At 39.1% G+C, this 22,392-nt stretch overlaps 1 protein-coding gene across 11 annotated transcripts in view; it reads right to left on the bottom strand.

Annotated features, from left to right (window-relative positions):
* arvcfb (ARVCF delta catenin family member b) overlaps positions 1–22,392 on the bottom strand; it is a 136,522-nt gene that overhangs the window by 3,660 nt on the left and 110,470 nt on the right. For 9 of the 11 annotated variants that reach the window (XM_088376148.1, XM_088376146.1, XM_088376147.1 and 6 more), the window contains 11 exons: positions 22,067–22,184; positions 21,811–21,982; positions 19,636–19,653; positions 16,763–16,834; positions 6,571–6,698; positions 4,945–5,095; positions 4,558–4,750; positions 3,482–3,593; positions 2,905–2,992; positions 2,045–2,136; positions 754–866 (listed from right to left, as the gene is read on the bottom strand). In XM_088376148.1, the coding sequence (XP_088232274.1) occupies positions 765–866; positions 2,045–2,136; positions 2,905–2,992; positions 3,482–3,593; positions 4,558–4,750; positions 4,945–5,095; positions 6,571–6,698; positions 16,763–16,834; positions 19,636–19,653; positions 21,811–21,982; positions 22,067–22,184 (1,246 nt within the window). In that variant the 3' untranslated portion in view covers positions 754–764. The remainder of the gene's footprint in view (positions 1–753; positions 867–2,044; positions 2,137–2,904; positions 2,993–3,481; positions 3,594–4,557; positions 4,751–4,944; positions 5,096–6,570; positions 6,699–16,762; positions 16,835–19,635; positions 19,654–21,810; positions 21,983–22,066; positions 22,185–22,392) is intronic. The other 2 variants (XM_088376152.1, XM_088376151.1) reach the window with 2 other exon arrangements.

Below are 22,392 nucleotides of genomic sequence, written 5' to 3'. Positions count from 1 at the left end.
GTGACCATAAATTTACCTTCCCACACCTTCAGCAATGACAAAGTAATTCATAATTCAAAGGAGAGTAATTTATAATGTGTTTCGCAAAATTTATGTGTGCATATCTTTTTTTTAATTGAGGGTGCGCCCCAAGAGCATCCATGTGGAGTGCTGAAAAATGACCCCCCCTTCATCATTTGCCATCAATTTGAGCAAAGGCTGTCAGGGGAGGCAGCAAGTGGATCTCGATGCACATTTCAATCAGGCGACAACAGGTGAATTGCAATCACACTCAAAAGCCCGTTGACTTCCGTACAGCTTCTCCAGAGCCGAGAAGTCACATTTGTTTTTGTTAATGCTGCATTGATGCTCCCCGAGGTGCCAAATTAGGTCGGTGACGGACCTGCTTTACTAAAAAGGACACACTATCACAGTCACTACGTGAAATGAGATTCAATTCCGGAGCCGTATCAAATATTGGCGTTGTAGGTACTGCATCATCGTTATGTTTTTTACCCAAATAACAAAGTCCAATTGTCATCCAAATAATAAAACTTTCAAGTGATTACAACATATTTCATTGTGTAAAATCAGTGAGTTGTGTGCGTACAGTACAACCAGGTGACACGTCGGATGAGGGTGATCAGTGACACAAACTGGTGGGTGGAAACTAAATGGAATCTACAAACAAATGAGGAATGAATAAGGTCTGAGTGCTACAGTCCAACTTAGGGGTGAGGGTGGTTACTTTGTGATTTTCTTTTTCAGACCTACCATGCATGCACTTAGACCCAGGAATCAACAGGCTGTGGATTAACGTCACAAGCGTCCACCAGACTGACTGCAGGCCTATTACTCCTGATATAGTGTTTCCTACTTGTGTCATTCTGTGCAATAGGACGGGTTAAAAGAACACAAAGCAAAATAAAAGCACGTCAATGCATTGGACCAATACAGTCAAGTATACACATGCAGCCAAGTATAGAGAAGGGGGTGTTAATTTCCTGCTGTGAACAAGCTGCAAGGGGAAAGAAGACGCACAGTAGCGACATGCAAAAGAAAGGAGGGATTAGTATTAACGAATACAAGTTGCTATCTGGAAAATCTAATGTTGGTTGATAGAAGACTCAATTGAAAAATAATGCTAGAAGAAAAAATTAGCAATACAACAGTAGGTTACATAACATACTGCTGGGTAAAGATATGTCCCCAACACGTGAGAGCTAAATGTTAACAGCCTTAAATCTGTGTATTTGACATTGGGTTTGCTTTCGGTGGCGACAAACGATCATTTTAATAATCGATTAACCTGTTGATTTTTTATGAAGTTTACTTGAGTCATCTGACAGATACGGCAGTTTGATGGTGCATTTCAAATAAGCTCTGCAATTAACAAACTGACAAGTTGAATTCAGTATCAGACGCTGGCAATCATTTGATACAGCCTCAGTCTCTACATTGTCAAGGGAAGGGTGTTTTTCCATGAGAGGTCGTTGTTGGCAACTATTTTAATCAGTGCAAGCTTAATTACTTCACAGACACCAAAAGGTTCCACTTAATTAACTAGTGGCTCACAAAACTGAGGGCATACACATCCCCGAGCTGCAGACAGAAGGGCTGCGCGTTACTGAAATAAATAAATAAATAAATAAATAAATAATGATGGAAAAAATCAGGGGGGGGAATATATGTATCCCATAGACGTGCAGGAAATTCATATGAAATTGTATGCTTTTATCTGACAGCTCCAACCATAAATTTGCATCACCATCCAATCAGAGAACAATATCCAGAGGCATTACTTTTTTTTTTTAAATATCGTGCAGCTCTAGCAGACAGACACATAAAGGAACGAGAACGACAAATTCCATCCGCTTTAAAGACTTCATAAGATTAAAATGTTCCCCTGAGAACCACCACAGAAAACTTGGAAAGACGACAGGGAGAGTAAAAAAAAAGAAGGAGGCTGGAAGAGGGGAACATGTGACAATATTTCAATGAGACGCCGATACTTTGTCCTCTATGCCCTAATCGCCCATGGAGAAAAGAAAAGTTCTGCTGGCACCTTTACTGGCTCCCGCTCTGTCAGGTCCACTGAACTGTCGCCTGTCTTGTACTTGCAGTCTTTGTCCCTCTGGTCAATGGTGGAGTACCCATCTAATGAGGTCAGAGAAGGTCAGTTAGTAGTAAACACATAATGTATGTTAATGCCATGGGCAATAATGAATATAAATATTATCAACTGCACGGTCACCACTGCTCTCTTACAAATAAATTACCTCCATTTCAACCATGCTGCTCTTATTTATTTATTTATTTATTTATTTATTTATTTATTTATTTATTTATTTATTTATTGTTTATTCATTGCTCTTATTTATGTATGTGCCTTCTTGTTTTTACGTTTAGGGTTGGGGGGGTGAGAAAAAAGAACGTTTGGGTTCAAAATCAATACATCATTAAAACCACCACTTTACCATACTGTGCTACTCATCATCGAAAGTAAGACTGTTTTTTTACTTCAGAGATAAGACATACTACTGGCCATACCGGATATCCATTTTTTTATTCCTGTTTACATATTGTGTGGCTGTGATACTAACCAGGCTACAACTACTGTGATGACGGTTCTATCAATTTATGGAAGATTAAGATAAGACTGTTTAGATATGTGGCTTTGATTAGAAATTTAGTAGCTTAATAGGATTTGTTTACAATAAAGTAACATTGAATATTGTCAGATTTATGCTTCCAATTACAAAAGAGACCCACATGTGATCTTAATTCCTTCAAATTTGTCACAGGGATTATTTTTGGAGTGTGAATCAAATAATGCCAGCTAATTTTGCCGCGAAGCCTTTTGTGTTTCTCATTGCTGTATCGTGCCAAATGGCTTTTATAGACAAGTGAAAAGTTTTGTCTGACCTTGGTTCTTCTCCATAAGGGGCAGAGTTGTATCATCATAACCCGTTTTGCCATTCTTGGTTGCTTTAGGGGTTGCTGTCATCGTGGGCTGAAAGAGAAGTGTTGTTCCACATTTCATTATTGCTGCTAATTTCATGGGCAAAATAAACACAGTTTTGTTACTAGGTGATATTCCTTGAGGAGTCACAAACTTTTAGACTTTCATGAAGGTCTTGACAGATGTGCTTTATATGTGCTTATTTATTAACTACTAGCTAACTACCAGGTTGACAGCTATATCAAGCATATTCCCTTTAAAAAGATTATGTGACTAGTTTGTCATTCTTATTTAGCTACAATAAAAGATAAAGTAACCCAATTATTTGAAACAATATAGTATATGACCTCTTGGAGTTATCTAGACAGTAAACAATAACCACAATTATAGACTATCAATAAAATGATAATTCATCGTGTCAACGGAAACGACCAAGACAATTTTGCAGGGGCAGTATTTTCTTATTTTTGGTTTTAAATTCAGCTTCAGAGACGTGTGTGTTTTATATGTGAAAAACAAAACCACTGACATATGCTGTACCTGAAAATGGCTCTTGTTCCAGCCATCCTTTGTCAAAGCGTTCCTTAATTCCTTATAACTCCACACAGTCTGCAGCACATGAGATGCAGCTTTTGTTTCTCTGGGTGATTGGCTGCGAGGGCAAGGAAAGAAGTGAAAATGAATCACAAAAATATCCCAAAGCGTCAAAGTCCCTCGACTATACCTCCATACGAGTGACAAACGCGTGTGGTAGCAACAGTCAAGCTAGTCCCCGCAGTGGCTTCAGAGTCTTTGTTAAGAATTCAAAGCCGTATTTTCTTATATTAACGACTGTACTGAACCACCAGCTTTAATTACACCTAGAAGCGCTCTCACCTAAAAGTAACACAATCTCAGTAGATGTGAAAGGACACATAAGTGGTTGGACTGTGTGTGGATAAACTGTCTCTCTATTAATTTCAAGTGGTTCTTAGCCTGATAAATACTGTGTCAACTTTGAAAACGGCATTGTTAAGCGTGGTGGAATTTTCTCTTCACATCTAACAACTGCAAAACTGTGACACTACGGATTACTGGATGGATGGATGGATGGATGGATGGATGGATGGATGGATGGATGGACGGACGGACGGACGGACGGACGGACGGACGGACGGACGGACGGACGGAAAGAAAATCTGGCATCCATGACCAAAAATGAACTGGATGGATGTAAACGTAAAGGGTATTTGCAGAGTAGGGATAGTAGTTGTGAGGTTGACTAGTCATGTGTTTTTGAATCGAGGAGAAGACAAAGCAGTTTACAGCAACAGATGCATGCGCTGAATGAAATTTGTTTGCCATTTTAATTGATTTACATTGTATTTTATTTCTTCTTTCAGCATTTTTCAACCCATGCTATCAAAGAGGAACAAGAGCAGGGAAGTAATCCACCACACACGAATAGGTTCCTGATTATTTGCAAACACTCAATTCCCAGCACGCAGAACCCGCAGCTGTGGTGGGCCCAAGTTCTATGAGCTGTCCTCATTTTTGGGGAAATGTAATTGATTTAAAATAAATTATCAGGTATTTGATAAAAGACAGTGCAGATAGATCGGAAATGCAAGTGGCACCTGGTCCGGTTGATAGCGACTAGTTTCTCAATGGCCTGGGCCTGAATGAGAGACCGGGCGTTTTCCGAGCTGTCTGTGACAATTTCGTGGATGGTGTTGAGAATGGCGACCACGGTATCCTCCTCTAAGTTCTTGGCTGGTCGCTGCTGTCCGCTGGGCAAGTTACTGACCAGGTCCCTCATGGCATAACTTCCTATTAATAAATAATAGTAATAATAAAAGTTATTGCCAATAAAAATAACCGAATCAGACATGAATCAGAAATTATTAGGCAAGACAATGAGAGTCAATTTGACGAGCAATAAAATGTCTTTTTACCTCAATCGGTGGACACATTAAAAAGGTCATAATGCGTGTGTGTCGACATAACATGGCTTGAGTGTTTACCAATGAGGTCCTTGTTGCGACGATCGATGGAGAGATTGCGCAGGGCGATGGCCACAGCTCGGACTACCTTGTCGGAATCGGAGCGTAACAGCTCTACCAGTATGGGGAGACCTTTCTCTTTACGCACTGTTGCCCGGATGTAGTTGGACCACTGTAGGGGGGGAACAGAGGGCCAGATGTGAGTGCATGTTGACTGTTTAACATTTACTTTGGAGTGCCACAAGGGCTTGAGTAGAAAAAATTATACTAGAATTCAAATTTGACCAAATTCTACCATTACATTATTATCAAAAAATATACATTTGATGTAAAATTAGAAGAAAGACTAAGGTGTGTTTATTCAAGCCTATCATTGAAAAGCAATCTGGTTAGATACATTTGGAGCCACAAGATGGCAGTAGTACCACTTATAGCCGATAACACCCAGCGACACCAATATGCAAAGGTAAATTGAAGGTTTGAATTTTGAGGAGCAAAGCCAACGGAGGGAGCACAGGCTTAGTCCAGCGGACAGATATGATAAATGTATAAGCAGCTCTGCTTGCTGCTGAATCTGGCCTGAGGACCTGCTGATCAGGTTCCACAGGAGGAAAAAATGTAGCAAAAGAGAAAAGGATTTGTCCTCAAAATGACCACCTTTACTGGGAATCACTCCAGCTAAAGAACTGAGTGGATAAAATGTGACAGTAAGTGATGGATTAAAATGAACCACTCATGTGATTCTTCTAAAGTAGCCAGGGGTGCCCTGCTGATGACAATGTCATACGACTGAAAGGTCACACTGCCCCGATGGCTGCTGTGGGCTAAATACACGTGAGTATTTACACACACGAAAAAACAAGCATAAGCTTTGCTAGAATCTAAAAAGTAGCCTTTCCTGTTCATAATTCACAGCTGCTTTCAAGCCAAACAGCCTCTCAGTATATCTCCTGCTCCTGCTGCTTTAATTGGAATAAATGTCTGATCCTGGCCACGGATTTTCTCATCTCATCTATCATCAGAGGCAAACATCTAACAGTGATATGTGCAATAGTTGCCCAACATAGGGCTGTTAGAATTACACGATTACACTCTGTACTCAAGATGTGTGTATCTTTATTTCATACGCTTGCTTTTAACTTAACACGTATAGTTATTATTATATAGTTATCATAGTATAATTAATTTTAGGGGTGTTCTGATCATGGTTTTATGCTGCTGATAGCGATCACATGGATTAGCTGCAGATTTTCACATTTTAGAGCTGCTCACTAACAATGATTTATAATCGATTAATCTGTCAATTATTTTTCGATTAACTGATGAACCCACTTAATAAAACATTCTGTCCTAATTTGCACCATCTTTTTTTTTTTTTTTTTAATAAAAAAAGAGGACAATATGACAAACTGACAGTGCATATGAGTCTTTAAGTTGGTAATGTGCAGTGATAAGGAAAGGAGGAGGGGACGCTACACGGCAAACTTTAGTTGTTGTTTTTTTAGGAGTTACAGTGAACCTTTTGATTCCTCAACACATTACTCATCAATCTGAAATATAATTAAAAAAAAAAAAACACTATAGCTGCAAAAAATAAATATGACAAGCTCGGTGTCTGCTCTCCCATTTCCCCATCTTTGCACTCACAGTCCATTGCCCAGCACCAAGGTTCTGCAGAGCCCCAGCAGCAGCCTCCAGGGTGTTGAAGTTTTGGCTCTCGGTCAGCAGAGAAAGATAAAGTCTTACCACTTCTGGTTGATAAAGAAGCTCAAAACCTAGAAGGAAACAGACACACAATTAGGACCCGGAAAAGACAGACCTGACATCAGATATTGCTCAAACACCGCCAGTAATTCTTGGACACAACATGCCCGCTAACTAAAGTATTAAAGTTTAATGAGAGTCAATGTTTCAGAATGACAAACAAGGAGAACACAAGCAGGAGAGTATTGATCCAATGAGAGCGGAGTTTTTGATGTTTTGATCCTGCTTGCACAGACCACATCCATCTCTGTTAATCATTAGGCCTCTCTCTGATGGGAACATAATGACATTATCAGCAATTAGACAAAGCACACTAGGATGAACATGCAGACAGGCACAGAATGCCAAAGTAAATTTCCAAGTGACACACAAGTAAGATATCGGAGAGTATACATTGTTCTGTCAGGATCATTCAGAAATGTGGAGGTAGATGCCAAGTCAACAGCAGCGAGAGATAAATGGATGAAATAAAACCTGGCGCGTGGCCAAGGCAACCTTGCTATTAAAAATTGTGACTTCAGCAGACCAGTCGCGGAATACAGACACAATCAAATAAACATTTTAACAAAGACTTCCTTCCTGCTATTTGCAAGAGGAAATAGAGAGTTTGCAATTGGTCTGTGGGCTCAAATTAGAAGCAAACCTAGTGTTTTTCCCTTCAGAATATCTTCAATTGCTAATAATTTTTAGATTTGACTTAATGTTTATACAGTAATATTTTTTATGATAATACCATTTCACCCGTGGAAAATGTATTTTCAGAAAATGTGAATTTCTCATTTTTGGGGGGAGCGGGAGGATGATGCTAGCGTGCAAAGAAACACTAAAACTCCATTATAAAAGTTGGGCTTCCCATCACACATGTTAAAATTTGGGAAGAACTTTACAATCTTAAATCCTACAATTGCATTTATACAACCACTGCACACAATTCTAAAAGGGTGAGGTAGCCCTGCTGCTGGAACCAGCAAAATACATATATGCCAGGAATTCCAGCATTCATAAAAACAACCACAATTAGTTAAAATGGGAAAAGTCATGTAATCAGCAGCAGAATCATGATGCACATGATATGACCCTGCCTTGATTCCAAGTAAGACCATCAATCACATCTACTCACTTTGATAGGCACTACACTAGAGTGGAACGTGGCATTCAGCATCCTTCTGCACGATCCTCATCTTTCCGGGTAACTGTGCCTAATCAGTTTTTTAGAAACAATCCTGTTCATCTCCAACTTAGATTAAAATGGAGCACTGTGACTCACCGGCTTCTGTTTTTTTTTTATCATGCAGTTCTTGCTAATTAAATATGAATATTCATATTTTCTTTCCCATCTACAGTGCTTTGGTCAAGCACCACCTAAAACCAGACAGTAAATGGAGCTGGTATTTGCAGTTAAACAAGGATAGATGACAGTACACTCGGGAAATTCACTGGACCTATTTAGTTAAAATATTCTTGTTGCTCTTTTGGGCCACAGATTAAAAACTAACAAACAATATATTTTACCTTTTTTAGTCAGTGCTTAATGTCTGCCCGAATTGTCTGTGGTCTCTCTTCTGATGCAGGTCAGAATAAGGTGAGTGCAATCATCTACTGAGTTATCACTGTGATCTCCAGTCATCTCCTGCTTGTCTGCTGGCTATCTTATTTTCACTTTGTAGACACAAGGGACATTTAAGAAGAGCGTGTGTGTGTGCACGTGTAGATGCATGTACGTGTGCGTTATTGTGAGTTGGCCTATTTTTCTAAGCAAATGATCATCCTCTAGCATTTCTAGACTATGAGCCGCACCTGAATATTAGCCGCACCAGCTAAAATTAGGGAAACATTCAGTTTTGTTCAAATATAAGCCGCAGGTGTTTTAAATGAAATGTCCTCGTTTCTATGACCTGTATTACCAAAACAAATCCTTTTACAATATCATAAAAATCATGAAAAATCCATACATAAGCCACATTGGACTATAAAACGCAGGATTGTATAAAGTTTGTGCAAAAAGCATCTTATAGCACAGAAATTACGGAACTCTTCAACTCTCTTCAAATTAGGGAAAGAACTGAACAACCTAACCAAATTTTGGTTGAGGTAAAACACAATGACAAAGCATACTCTCGATAGGTAGCCAGATAAGTCCAAAGGCAATATTGAACACCTAAATTCAGTAAAACAAACTTCTTGCCAGCAAACGCATTGCCAACAAAATGGAAATGACATGTAAAGGATTAGAAGCATTTAATACAAGCTAATTTGGCTGAGTCGACCATAAAATTTGTACCCGAGTAATCGATGGAATCATCAAAAGGATAATTGATTTGTTCGTGACAGCCATATAATGAACTTTTTTTCCACAGTGTGTAACACGCCACCGGTTCATGTTGTTTCTGAACTGACTGCAATTAAGTATAAGCAGCAGCAGTGAGGCAGGCTGGTAAAATTGAATGGATTATCTGAGACGGGAGGAGTAAGACAATCGAAAATCAACTTCTCTATCACACAAACACCACCCAGACTCTGCCATCAGCATTCGTCTAGGGTAGGTTTGTTGCAAAACAGCTGGATCTCTATTAATACACAAACATGGCACCACAAACACCCAGGCCATTGCTTGTCAGAAAGTGATGCTCATCAATCAAACAGCCTCAGCCTCAAAATAATCCTTTTGCTGTTTTTTTTTTTTTTTGTATTACCAGGAGAGAAAAGGAGGTTGTGCATCAAGAAGAGTGATGGATAGAAAAACAGAAACCAAACAACAAGACATAAAATAATCCCTCTCTCTTGGTGCAGATGGAACATACCTAACCTTAATTTGCAGTCCTGACTTAAAGTTAACTCCATTTTTTTTTTTTCCCCAGTTTGGCGGGAGGAAAATATGACTTAAAATATATGGACACCAATGTTTGTTTGTTTTTATATTGTCTGCATTGTTTCAGTAGGAAAACCTCAAGTTGTTGAGTCTCCACCCTCATGCCACATCTGCATCTCATGCACATTTGACCCCACCAGCTTGCTTTCATGTCTTTATACAAAATTATGTGGCCACATGGGAAACTAATGAACACTCTTGAAAGGCCACAAAAAGGCAGCACCTCACGATATCATTATGAGCGATGTGTGTTGCTGGTTTAATAAGAGCCGGAGCACTCCGAGCTTCATTATTTACCAAACGATCAGCTATGGAAGTCTGTAAACAAAACTAAGTAAATTGGTAAGACCTTTGGGGTTTTAGTAATGCATTCTCTTTTATCTGAGCCACACTTTGAGGAGCATCACAATAATGGATGGGGCTTATCAGACTATAGCCATGACAGCGAACACCCGCTATAATGTGGTGGTAATGTGGTATAGACAAGTTTGACTTGACAGTCAAACAAGAAGCCTCAATAGTCATTCCACAAAGCGGATAATATAAAACTGAATATTAGTCCAACTATAGTGGCTGCAAATTAAACTGCTTTTCACATACACACTTTTTCTTTATTATGGCATTGTTACAATTTCATTTGCTTGTTTCAAATGCATCAACACATTGCCTTAAGTATAAAGCTAGGAGTATTTTAAAGTGTTTCTAGGACTATGCTATAATTTATATTGTGATAAAGCCCCTGGTTAAAATGCAGGATTCATAGAAACCAAACTCTTCAACCCAAGAATCCTGAATTAATTCAGAGCATCCAAGAATCCTCAACCTAAGCTTGAGGGAAAGTGATAGAAGCTTGTATTTGAAAAAAATATATTCACCGTTTGTCTTCAAAGGCACCCCTCCCTACATCCCCCTCTATATGGACAGCAGCCAGGAGTCAAAGCTTCATTATCTCCCCTGGCACCCATTTGGACTGTTCTGTCGATTGGCACCTCTATGGACAGCCCCAGGGCATGGGACATTAGCATGGTCATGCTGCAGTTGGCCTAAGTTTTGTTGGATGCTGACAAAGCAAAGCAAAAAGCGGCTGCAAGCCTGTGTCTTGTGCAGCTGCCCATCGGCTTTGGGTCACAAAGGCATCCTGGTGAGAAGGAATGGTCGACGGGAAGTGACAGCTGGGGGAAGAGTTATAGAGTGCCAAAAGAGACAAATAGACAGCTCAGACCCCCTATCTCATACTTCCTCCATAACTGCCTCTCACCATCAGGTATCCATTGGCCATTTTTCACCAAATTTCCCGGCAATGAAAAACCATTTTAGCACAGCAGGAGTCTTTTGTAGCTCGCTGATGATGCAATGACAGGTTAATTAAATCCAACTGTGGAATATTTCAAAAAAACAGGACAAATTAATGAAGGGAGCATAAAACAGGCTGGCAAATTGACTTCAAACTGACAGGAATGTCCAAACACCATTCTTGACGAGATCCAAGATATCACCACTACAAAGACTTGCTTTATATGGACCCAAAGGAGCTGTAAAGCCTAGCTATATTTACCTTAAATACACAGAAAGAAGGATAAATATTTTCCTGTGGGACGCAATTATCAGTCGACTTGTGCTTCATTGAATTTTACTTTAAAACAAACATCTGCTGAAATGCTTCGGACAAAAGTGAAATGGGCTTTTAAAATGAATGTCATGTATGGTAAATGTGTGATTATGTTAGTGTGCATGTGTCTGTTTATGAATTAGCCAGAAACATAAATTCATGTGAACAAAAGAAAAGAGAGGGAAAAAATTATATGGACAATATAGAGAACATGACATCTGCTTTTATAAATGCTCACCTAGGTCTGAGAGGCAAGCTAAAGGGAATCACAGAATTCCTAGCAGTCTGCATAAAACTTCTCCCCAGTGAATTCCATGGAACACTGGGATGAGAAGTCACTCGCAGGTGATGGCCAGCATGCATTTAAAAAGGAGGAAGGAATGGGAATCTGAAAGCTGTCATATTGTATAAAAAATGGATGCCCTGGTGTCTTCAGTCGTGGTAAGACCTTGAAGCAATCAAATTGGCAAATTGTAACAGAGGAGAGCATGTTAAGAGATGAACACGCTAACTTAATAATTCATTTTTGCTCACATCCTGTTAACATGTCATTGCCATATTTTCTTCAGACGTTGGTTGGAAAACACGTCGTCTTTTCATGTCTAAATCAGCACTCTTCTGTTTGCTGGTGTACTCCATTATGGCAGATTTTTGTTTCAATAACTAGTCCAACATACTTTCTCTTCTCGACCTTGTGCTTTTTGCAACATCAATCATAATATTTAAATCGTGGCTTGCAGGTGGATTGTGTTTCTTATAAAAAGAAAAAAAGAAAAACACAAATCAATACATTTTTAGCTCTATATAAATCTCAAAATAAATATAAGTATTATATCAAAATATAATCTCAGTATAATTAAAATGCCCGAAAAACCCACACATGCTTCGCTATTAATTTACAGTCCTTTTTGATGCCGATTAGCGTGCCAAAATCAGCACAAATCTGATTAGTATGTTGGGCAAATGTTGAATCCTGATTGAGAAGCACACTGGTTTCCCATCCCCCTCCACTCTACTGGATTGGTGCACCATAGCCTCATCTCCAGTCCCTCTGCCTCGAAGTGGACGTAGCATCCAGAATGCATGATGCCAATTCTGATGCCGGCTGATGCTGAAGGGATTTGCTGTCTGGATTGGTGTCAGCAAGCATCCCTCATCTAATGCTTGCTCCGGCCCCATCAATCCATCACATGCTTAAGTGTGATGGATACTTTGGATTAACTCTTGTGTAGAGAATGACACTCCCGGCCGGCAGTTCTCCCCTTATATACACACATACAGCCATATAGCAAGCGTGCTCTGTTCCTACACTAACACTTGACAGAGTTAGGATGAAGAATGAAAGCTAAATAAACTATCTTCAGAAACTGTGCTGGGATTATATTTTTTGTTCAAATGTGTGGATTTCGCAACCCCTGGATTTGGACCACATGTGGATATTATCTTAAATACAGCAATGTAATGAAGGCGTACTGCGTGACCTCTTGTATAATACCACTGTACACACTCAGACTGTGGTCAGCTACAAATATCATGTTTACAATACATCTCAGGTCAATAACATGTTAAAAGAGGCACCCGACATAGAACATTTCCACATAACATTACCTATTGGACAAGGGCTTTGGTCCACAGGGGTGTGTTGATTGTGAAATCAAAAGGCCAAATTGTTAAAAAAAAGACTGGCACTGAATTTGACTGGTTTGTAGAGCTGTTAGGATTAATCGAATAGTCACGACCAGGTCGACGATCAAATTCCTCGACGATTAGTCATTTGCTTGTTTGTTTTTCTCTCGACACCGCCTTCTAGATGCATGTGCATTTTCCCAATTTGACTCAAATAATACTACATTTTACATAAAAAAAATGCTTGGTGCCTCAGAAGATGAAATATGTTCAGAAATTATTTTTGCAATTATAGATGTCTAGTATTAGTGCAACAAATTTACCCTCTAAAAATTAAAGCCACAGTTGCCAGCAGCTAATGATTTTTTACTCAATGCTGACAGTCAAAGTTGCCCTGTCTGTTGATTAAACAAACTAAGGAACAAAACAAAAAGAATGCATTTTTTGGTAAGTATATGGATGCAAACTGTTTGTCCTTTTTTTCTTTTACTTGTGTCATTTGCTCAATACATCCAGTGAGAGAGTGTCCATTCGGCAGTCTTAGTAATTGGTTTTCACCTTTCTACGAATTGAGACAGCAGGGAGTGAGGCAGGAGTGAGTTTGGGAAGGTATCTTAAGTACTGTTTTTTTCTGACTATAACGCGCACCTAAAAACCTAAAATTTTCTCAAAAGCCGACAGTGCGCCTTATAGTCCGGTGCGCCTTATATATGGACCAAATTCCTAAATTTAAACTGGCCCAAAGCATTGTGTCATGAAATCAATCATAAGTGGCCCGCTGAAGACTATGAATCATGAATCAAAAAGAGTATGGATCATTATTTTGTGATTATAAAGTAATGTGTTGTGTCTGAAGTTGAAAACAAAAAAGATAAAATGCAGAATGATTTGATTTGGATTAAAAATTTGACATGATGCATTAATGGTGCGCCTTATAGTCCGGTGCCCCTTATATAAGGACAACGTTTTAAAATGGACCATTCATTGAAGGTGCGCCTCATAGTCCGGTGCGCCTTATAGTCCGGAAAATACGGTACATAGTGTGTTTAGTGTGCTGTGTTTAGTCCAGGGTTTCAAACAAAGTTTTTCGAAAGGCCATTATTACTGTCAACACCTTATATGATAGACAGTATAGTTTACACAACAAACTGATAACAAGTTTATGTGAAGTTAATTTGTAATTTTAATATCGACATATGAAGTTGATGCACAATTTTTCTTCGTGGGCCACATAAAATGATTTGGTGGGCCGTATCTGGCTCCCGTGCCTTGAGTTTGACACCTATGGTTTAGTCTGAACATGAGTGTGTGGCTTACTGCAGCAATCAGTACATCTGCAAGACCCAACGTCAGCGTTTCTATCTAAAAATCTACCCACAAAAAAACAGAGAATCTGCAGTGTATAAAACTGCTGCTTGAAACTTAGAGCACACAATCTATCATTTAGAATATCCTGTTTTTAAGCAACATAAACTGTAGATGTAGTACTTCCCTTCCCATGTGCTATAATTGTACCACACTGGAGGCTTGGCATTTAAAGGCGCAAAGATGCTTTATCTTGAAAAAAGGATCTGCTTGAAAAAATGGTCTCACTGCACCAGGACATTCATCATGCCTTTGGGGTGGAGTAGTGATTTTGTTTAGAAGAATCAGATTCATGTCAGGGAGCCTTTTAGTGAAATATGCGCAGCGACAGCAGCAGGGTGGAACAATAGAAGTGTGGCTCACGTTTTCTTAATTCAATCGAGTCTCACACTTTTCAGTGCAACAGAGAGCTCATCAACGCTGGTAGCACAGGAGTCTGTGTTCATTATTTCTCAACAAGAGCTCTCCTGTGAGATGATGATATCAAAGAGGGTTGTACTATGCAATACAATTCATAACTGTTTGTCTGTGCAAAAATTAAACACTCTTGCAAGACAAAACAGTGAGATGCATTGTTGTCAACTGAAAGAAAAAAAAACATGGCTGTTTTCTCAATTGTTTGATGTGTGATTATGAGCAGAACAATGGAGACCACTGAGGTGGCAAAGGCTGAGATGAAAGTGAAAAAGCAAGAAGGCAAACTTGCTGAGGCCTTTCTAACCTAATACATAATTGCTTTGACGACTGCACAGAATTTGAAAAAGGAAAATCATCACTTGTCAGTTTCAGAGGGATTCTGGCCTACAGGCTCAATCCCCAGCTGCTAATCCTCATTTTAAAACAGTCGAATACTCAGAGACAAAAAAATGTTTGACTTTGGCTCTCTTTTAGTGTAGTGTGCACAGTCATAATGGCTTTTTAAACAATGTAGTTGTGTAATTTGTTTGTGCATCTATTGGAATTATGGGGACCCTAAATGTCTGCCCTGTTTTTCCTCATCAGATTGACATGTAAATCATGCATTGACAGATAAACAGATGTGACACATGAGAGAGAAATGTGGCAATCTACAATTGCATTGCACATTAGGCCTGTACAATAGTAGCCTTAAATTAAAAAGTGTCATTTTTTCAAGGCAATATATTTGAAAATTGAATTGATACAGCAGCAAATTACATTAATTGTCAAAAGTCTACATAAATGTGATTGATGGCTATATACAGTTGTTGGAAATATATTTTTCTCATTTCTGATACTATAATTACATTTGTTTAGCTCTTCCTAAAAGAAATTCTCGTTCATTGGAAATATATTTCTATTTTTTTCTCATTTTTGATAATATAATTGCATTTATTTAGCTCTGCCTATAAGAAATTCTCGAGACCCTCTAAAAGCTATGCTTAAAACTAAAAACTCTCTATGGCAGCAGGATGAGCACACCACATGTGTCATCACTCCTTTCTTCATCTCCTACCTCCACGACTAACCTCCATCCTGCATCAAGGTTTAGCTGAGGTTTCAATTAACTGCAGTGAAAATGTTTCACCATCTCAGGGGCTGCTGCACTCATCAAAGCTCTAAAAGGAATTTTAATTTCCACCCGTCATAATTGCTTCTTATCGGCTCTTTTCATTCTGTCTCCATTTTATCCAAAATAATAATGGAGCACCAATAAAGTATAAGCCCTTACAGAAAGATTGTGTTCATTACGGACCTCGGTATGAAATACCTCTGCTACAGAGGAGACACTGAGAACATTTTGCACTGCCAGGAAGGACCTCAGTCTTAACTTCACCATATAAAACCAAATTAGAATCTTGCATAACTTTTCAAACCTTTGCAGTGAATAAGAGTTGCTCTCAGTCCCTGCCAACTTGACAAGCTGATATGGTGCTAGCAGAGACAAAGATGAGTACCAAAGAAAAATCTGATTTGCATGTATACAACTTTTTGGAAGCAAATCAATGCACTTTTCTACACTTACAAACTCCTGCTGGTTTAAATGAGGCTAGCCATCACATCAGTACACTTACTGTCATCAGCACTTATTTTTCTTATTTAATGATCAACAAACCACCTACATTTGGAGTAATGCTGATATTTTTCACTGTACAGATTGAAATAATAAACACTTCTTTACATGTTACGCCACTTATAAAATAATAATAATAATAATAATAGTATAAAAGTATTTTAGTACTGGAACAACACACAGATTATTTGTAGTCCCTATCTTAGTGTGAAGTTTTTACCAAAATATCCATCCATCCATGCATCCACCCATTTTCTATTATGAACAAAAAAAGTCAGGCAGAGGATATCCTGACCCAGTGACTTGTCAATCACAGGGCAACCATTCCAACTCACAATTACACAATCACTGTTTGGGAACTGAACCCACACCCTGGAATAGAAACCACTATACTATCAGTGATAGTCATACAGAATTGCTACCATCATAGCATTGCAGACCTCCAACTGCCGGCTATCACACACACTTCCAATTAACATATCCCACAGATTTGACTATTGATCTGTTTCAGATCCATCAATTAAATTTCAGTTTGTGTTTCGCTGGCATGTTCGCTCGATGGTGAAGCGCCTACCTTTCGTCGGGTCAGTACGCTTGGGAAGATCCAATGTGTCGTAGTTTTTGTCATTCTCACCATTTTTTCTACCTGAATGAAAGAGAAAGCAAAAGGCACGATCTCATTGACTGGAAATTGATGTTATCAGATCATTTTGATCTTTCAAATTAATTTCTAAGTTGTTTAATTGGGATATTTTTGTCTTTATCAGAATTGTATTGTTGTCAACCATGAACTATTCCATTTGAATTATGCTGTGCTGGCATTTAAACAACTGAGCAGTTATTTTTTCACACGATCTTATATCATTGGCTGGCAACTAATATGGTGATACGTTTGTATTCATATGCTTTACAAACAACAATAACAGTAGTACCGTATTTTCCGCACTATAAGGCGCACCTAAAAACCTCCAATTTTCTCAAAAGCGCCTTATAATCCGGTGCGCCTTATATATGGACCAATATGGATTCGTGGATGAGGACTAACTTATTAAAGTAAGCTTTACGTGTTTATTTTGTGTGTTGTGTGATATTAACTATTTCGAGTGTTACTATATTGTGATTGCATTAACGTGAGCAACGTTGAGTTATTCATTCAATGCGCCTTATAATCCGGTGCGCCTTATATATAGACAAAGTTTTAAAATGGGCCATTCATTGAAGGTGCGCCTTATAATCTGGTGCGCCTTATAGTGTGGAAAATACGGTACTTCCTAGGAGGGACACACCTTCACTAATGTAAGGATGTGAGGAAATTCACAGGGGGTGGTGATTACAACTGGCAACTAATGGTCATGCTGATGCGAATGCCCAAGAGACAGTAGAGATCTACAGTACATGACAAACCCCATAATTAGGCACCATTTCCATGTGCAAGGGTAAGGGAAGGAAGAAATGAAATGGTGCTACTGCTTCCGCTCGGGAAATAAACTCTCAAACTCAAGAAACAATCAAAGTTATTAATGTATTATTATTTTACCAAGGGCTTCACCTTACAGTTGGGAAGCTTTTAATTATTTTTAGTTGCATACCCCGACGGTCGCACAAAATTTTAGAGTTGCCGCTAGGCATCCATTCAGTCCGAAAATATTTAGAAAATTCACTTCAGTACTTTTCATGTGCTTCTGTCAATTGATGCAAAAATGTCAAGAGTCACATTCAAAAACTTGCACCTACCCTAATACTTTTTAAAGCAGAGATGCAGTGCTAATGATACTGAATTTGAAATGTTATTTGTACGATGTGCTGAAACTGAGAATCATTCTTTTGCAATGACAGCTCGCCTTCTTCTTTTTCTTACACTGATACTTCCTCAAGGAATATTTTATTCACACTCAGCTGTATTTCAATATTCACACAATGAACAGGACCACACGCATGCAGGCATGCCATTTGACATGGGTCACGATGTATTGCAGATGTGCATCGTCGAAAAACTAGTTGTAATGTGATATTCCGCATGGGTCACCTACAGATTATGTGTGCTTTACTTCATAATACAACACCGCATCTCTGTCCTGACTTTGTGGCTTATACCGTGTCATCCGTTTTTTTGCGAGTAGCCAAGGGAGCAGTTATTAGCTCCTTTTATATAGAGATAATTGGTGGGTGGAATCAACGCACTGATTAAACAACACAGGCTGGAGCAATCATAACAAAATAAGATGGGTGATGTACATGAATCATGGACTCTGTCATGAGTCATGTATTGAAAAAGAAGTCCGATCTTATTAGTGTGTGGCAAAGTTATAAAATATTGCACCCAACTGAACAGTGAGATTTGCCCTGGGTGAACAAATGAAAGGTCAGCCGCAGCTGCTATAGGCACCGCATAACAGAGGGGCTTTTCTCATTTCTACAAACCAGTGCACCATCTTGGATGATTTTTTTTTAAAGGTACAGTGGCTTTATATGAATACTTAAGGGTAAGAATTTACTGCAGTGTTGTATTTTCTGGCCATCCTTCCAATTCATATCCAGTAGATTTAGGCCAAAGTTGGCCTTTCCATCCATGAAAAGAATTGTCACTGCTGAATGAATAGTGTGGGGAAGTTGTTCTGGGGACTTAAAAGGTGCTCCCAATGTTGAAATAAGAGGCCCAGTAGCCTAATAGAGCAGCCATTAGCATCAAGAGCAGATAATTTTGGGTTCGAGTCCCACCATGGTCATATGTTAGCTACCGTATATTCCGCACTATAAGGCGCACCTAAAAACCTCCAATTTTCTCAAAAGCCGACAATGCGCCTTATAATCAGGTGCGCCTTATATATGGACCAATATTGAGCCACTACAGCAGGCGTGTCCAAAGTCCGTCCCGCGGGCCAAATGTACATATCTTATATATGGACAAAGTTTTAAAATGGGCCATTAATTGAAGGTGTGCCTTATAATCCGGTGCGCCTTATATATGGACAAAGTTTTAAAATGGGCCATTCATTGAAGGTGCGCCTTATAATCTGGTGTGCCTTATCGAGTGGAAAATACGGTACATAAACATTATAACGGCAATTATAAGCTTGAGAAACATCGCGCTCACACAGTAATACCAATTGAATGAAGAGTGATCCTTTAAGAAAAACCTCTATAGCAGCTTTTAGGATGACTTTTTACCGTGGTTTAAAAACTGTCAGCAGTTTTCATGATTGAGTCACTGGATAAGGGACGATATACGTCACAGTGCCTTATGTATCCAAAAGGACCAAGTCAGATGGGCGTGGTTTAAAAAATAAGTGGATAAGTGCAACAATGCATGTGAAATAGGTATAACCAATTTCAGGTTTTTCAAGTACTACACACAGCATATCTACAAATTATATTCAAGGGAATGAGAAAGGGGGGAATGGCTTGGACCAGGATGACAAATAGAAGAAGGTTGTCTGGTGCACTCACCTTGATTAAACCATTCCTCTACAGTTAGCCAAGGAAGCAGCAGCCATAAACAGACAAAGCACAGAAAAGAGAGAAGGGGCATGGTGAAAAAGCCATGCTTACATGTCAAAGGGCTGTGTAAAAAGGACAACAGAAATCATTTTCTGAAAATAGCCATGAGAGTGACAATTGAAGGAGCTCACAAAATAGGGTAAAGAGAGAAAAAAAGCAATATCAAGAGTTAAAAGAAAAAAAAAGTAGATTTTTTTAGATCACATTTTTATAGACTGAATAAACACAAAAAACAACACGATCAAATTTCTACAATCAAATTGAAAGTGGGGGAAAAAATGACTGTGCAGGCTGCTCACATTTATAAACATGCTCCATTAAACACGCTGTAGCAAAGGAAAAAAAAGTGATGCGATCGAAATCTCAGACTGCTCATTAACAAATCAAAGTTAAAACACTCCACCGGTGCGAAACATGATGGCATTTTTTTTAACTCATATGAAATGTGACATTTAACAGAAGAGGAGGTAAGACGCAGCCTACTTAAGGCAACAAATTACCAACCATTTCACCGACGGTGTCATATTGCTCTGTGCTTTTTTTATGACTATGTTTAATGTTCCTCTTTGAAAGAACACCTTGAGGGGCCACGCAGCTACACACAACTCATTATTTAATGAACAACAAAGTGTTCATGTGGATAATTGGTTTCTTTAGAAGTCTGTATACATGTAAGCTCTGCCTTCCTCACACAAATGAATGGAAGGATTTCTTCAGAGTGCTAGATACTGAGGGTCACCAGCGTATAGTCACACTTCATTGGCCGTCTGAATTATGACAGTCATTATTGTTGTACTGCGGGGAGATAACGCTGTTGTGCTGCTAGGAGCTCAGGAGAACACAGATGGAGATGTTGCTTACAACACATCTGACAAGGAGCCAACAATGCTCCTAATAAAGACAACATGCTCATGACATAGCGGACTGACAAGGACTTATTTTGAAATTTGTGAGTGAAATCAATTTTGTAATACAAACATAAAAGATATGGTTACGTAGTTAATGAGTTAAATATAGATGTAAAAAGAAAAAAAAAGAAAGGATGAGATGGGAAAAAATAAGACACATTGAAACACGTGCCAGGAGAAGAGAAGGGAAAGGAGGCATTCTAGTTATATAACATCTTTGTGGTGGGCCAGAGGTTGGGATCGTCATTGGAAGATTCTTTTTCTGTGGTAACAATGCATTTTACCAATAAATTTGGCACGTTTGCAAATTTCCCTTCTACCTGATGCCCTATTTGTAAGGATCTTGCATTTGTGGGTTGAGGGGCACAACCGAGTATGTGCATTAAGGCCATCATGTGTAATGTATGTCACATCTTTACTATGCCTAATGCGCAGCTTGTTATGGACTCTTTTTTTTTTCTAGCCCCTGGCATCATCAAAACCCTCACTGGAATCTGAAAATGAGGAAGAATGTTATGTTCAGCAATGCATGCTGACTGAATGTTTATCACTGGAGAACATCACTGGACGAGTCGTGTCATTTAAAGCAATAAGCAATAGGAGGAGAAAACAAGATGAGATTCTTCAACAACTCGCTTCTGAAATGCTGTATTTAAAAGTGCGTCCTGCCAATAGTCCTAACCTCAACCGAACTGCATACTTGTGGGATAAACTTGGCTGTGCTGTGCTGACTTGCAAAAACTCTTGGTTGGCTAGTGGAATGCCATTCCACACAGAGTGTGACCAGCATGGTCACAGGAGGAGGTGCCAGGCAGTTACCGAGGCTCCAGATTGTTAAAAATCTCAAATATACAATCGCCCACATCTTGTTTTTTTCCCTGTTCCTGATAAGACTGTCTTTATTTAATTTACCCAAGGACAACAAACAAGGGTCAATAGTAACTGCATAATGTACTGTTTAGAATAGATGCAAGTGTGTAACACACATACTGCATTTGGGCTCCTCATTCCACAAATGCATGTTCCTTTTGACATAAACAGGCTTACCATCAAGATAAAATGTATTAGCTACAAAACAGAAAGAATCAACCAAACAAATTGGTCACATTTGTTTTATGTTTGATGTGATCCAATGATAAGGGGCTAAATAAAATAAAATAAAACTGCTTGGCAGGGGTGACTAATTAATGAGATTCAAAATCTTTCTCTTTCTCACCTTTGGCCTTTTTCCCGCCGAAGCAGCCAGCATCATCCTTCTTCTTTCTCTGTGGCCCTCCGGAGCCAGGAGCCTGTGGTGCTGACGGGTCCTGAAACCTTTCGGCTCCTGGCACCTCTTTGTGGACATGGTAGGACAGGTTCCTCATAATACAGACACAGTTCTCCACAGACTTGGAGGAAAGCACCAAATAAACAATGTAACAATGTTAGTGTAAGATCAAGCCTAAATTGGTAGTAGTCAGGTAATGTCCAACCTTATTATCCATATCCTTCTTCCCTACAGCTGATTGGAGGGCATGCAGCAGGGAATCCACCAATCCGTCACACTCTCTCAGTCTGCGCCGAGCCTCGGCCCCATCTGAGCTTACGTTTCTGAGGAGCACACACGTATACTTAAATTAAGCACGGGGCACACAACAGTACATAGCCACAGATAGTTAAGGATTTTCTGCAGTCACTTTGGTGTGAATTTAAAAGATTAACATTACAATACTTCACCTAAATTTGTTATTTCACAAAAGACCTGAATCCAACAAGTTGGTTTGCTAAATGATATTTGCACAAATTGGGTAATACTGAT

This window comes from Syngnathus floridae, chromosome 5, assembly GCF_059516105.1.
Source record: "Syngnathus floridae isolate MCC-2025c chromosome 5, RoL_Sflo_1.0, whole genome shotgun sequence".
NCBI classification, from domain to species: domain Eukaryota; kingdom Metazoa; phylum Chordata; class Actinopteri; order Syngnathiformes; family Syngnathidae; genus Syngnathus; species Syngnathus floridae.
Note: the sequence above shows the minus strand (reverse complement) of the source record. Positions and strands in the feature narration are given on the sequence as shown.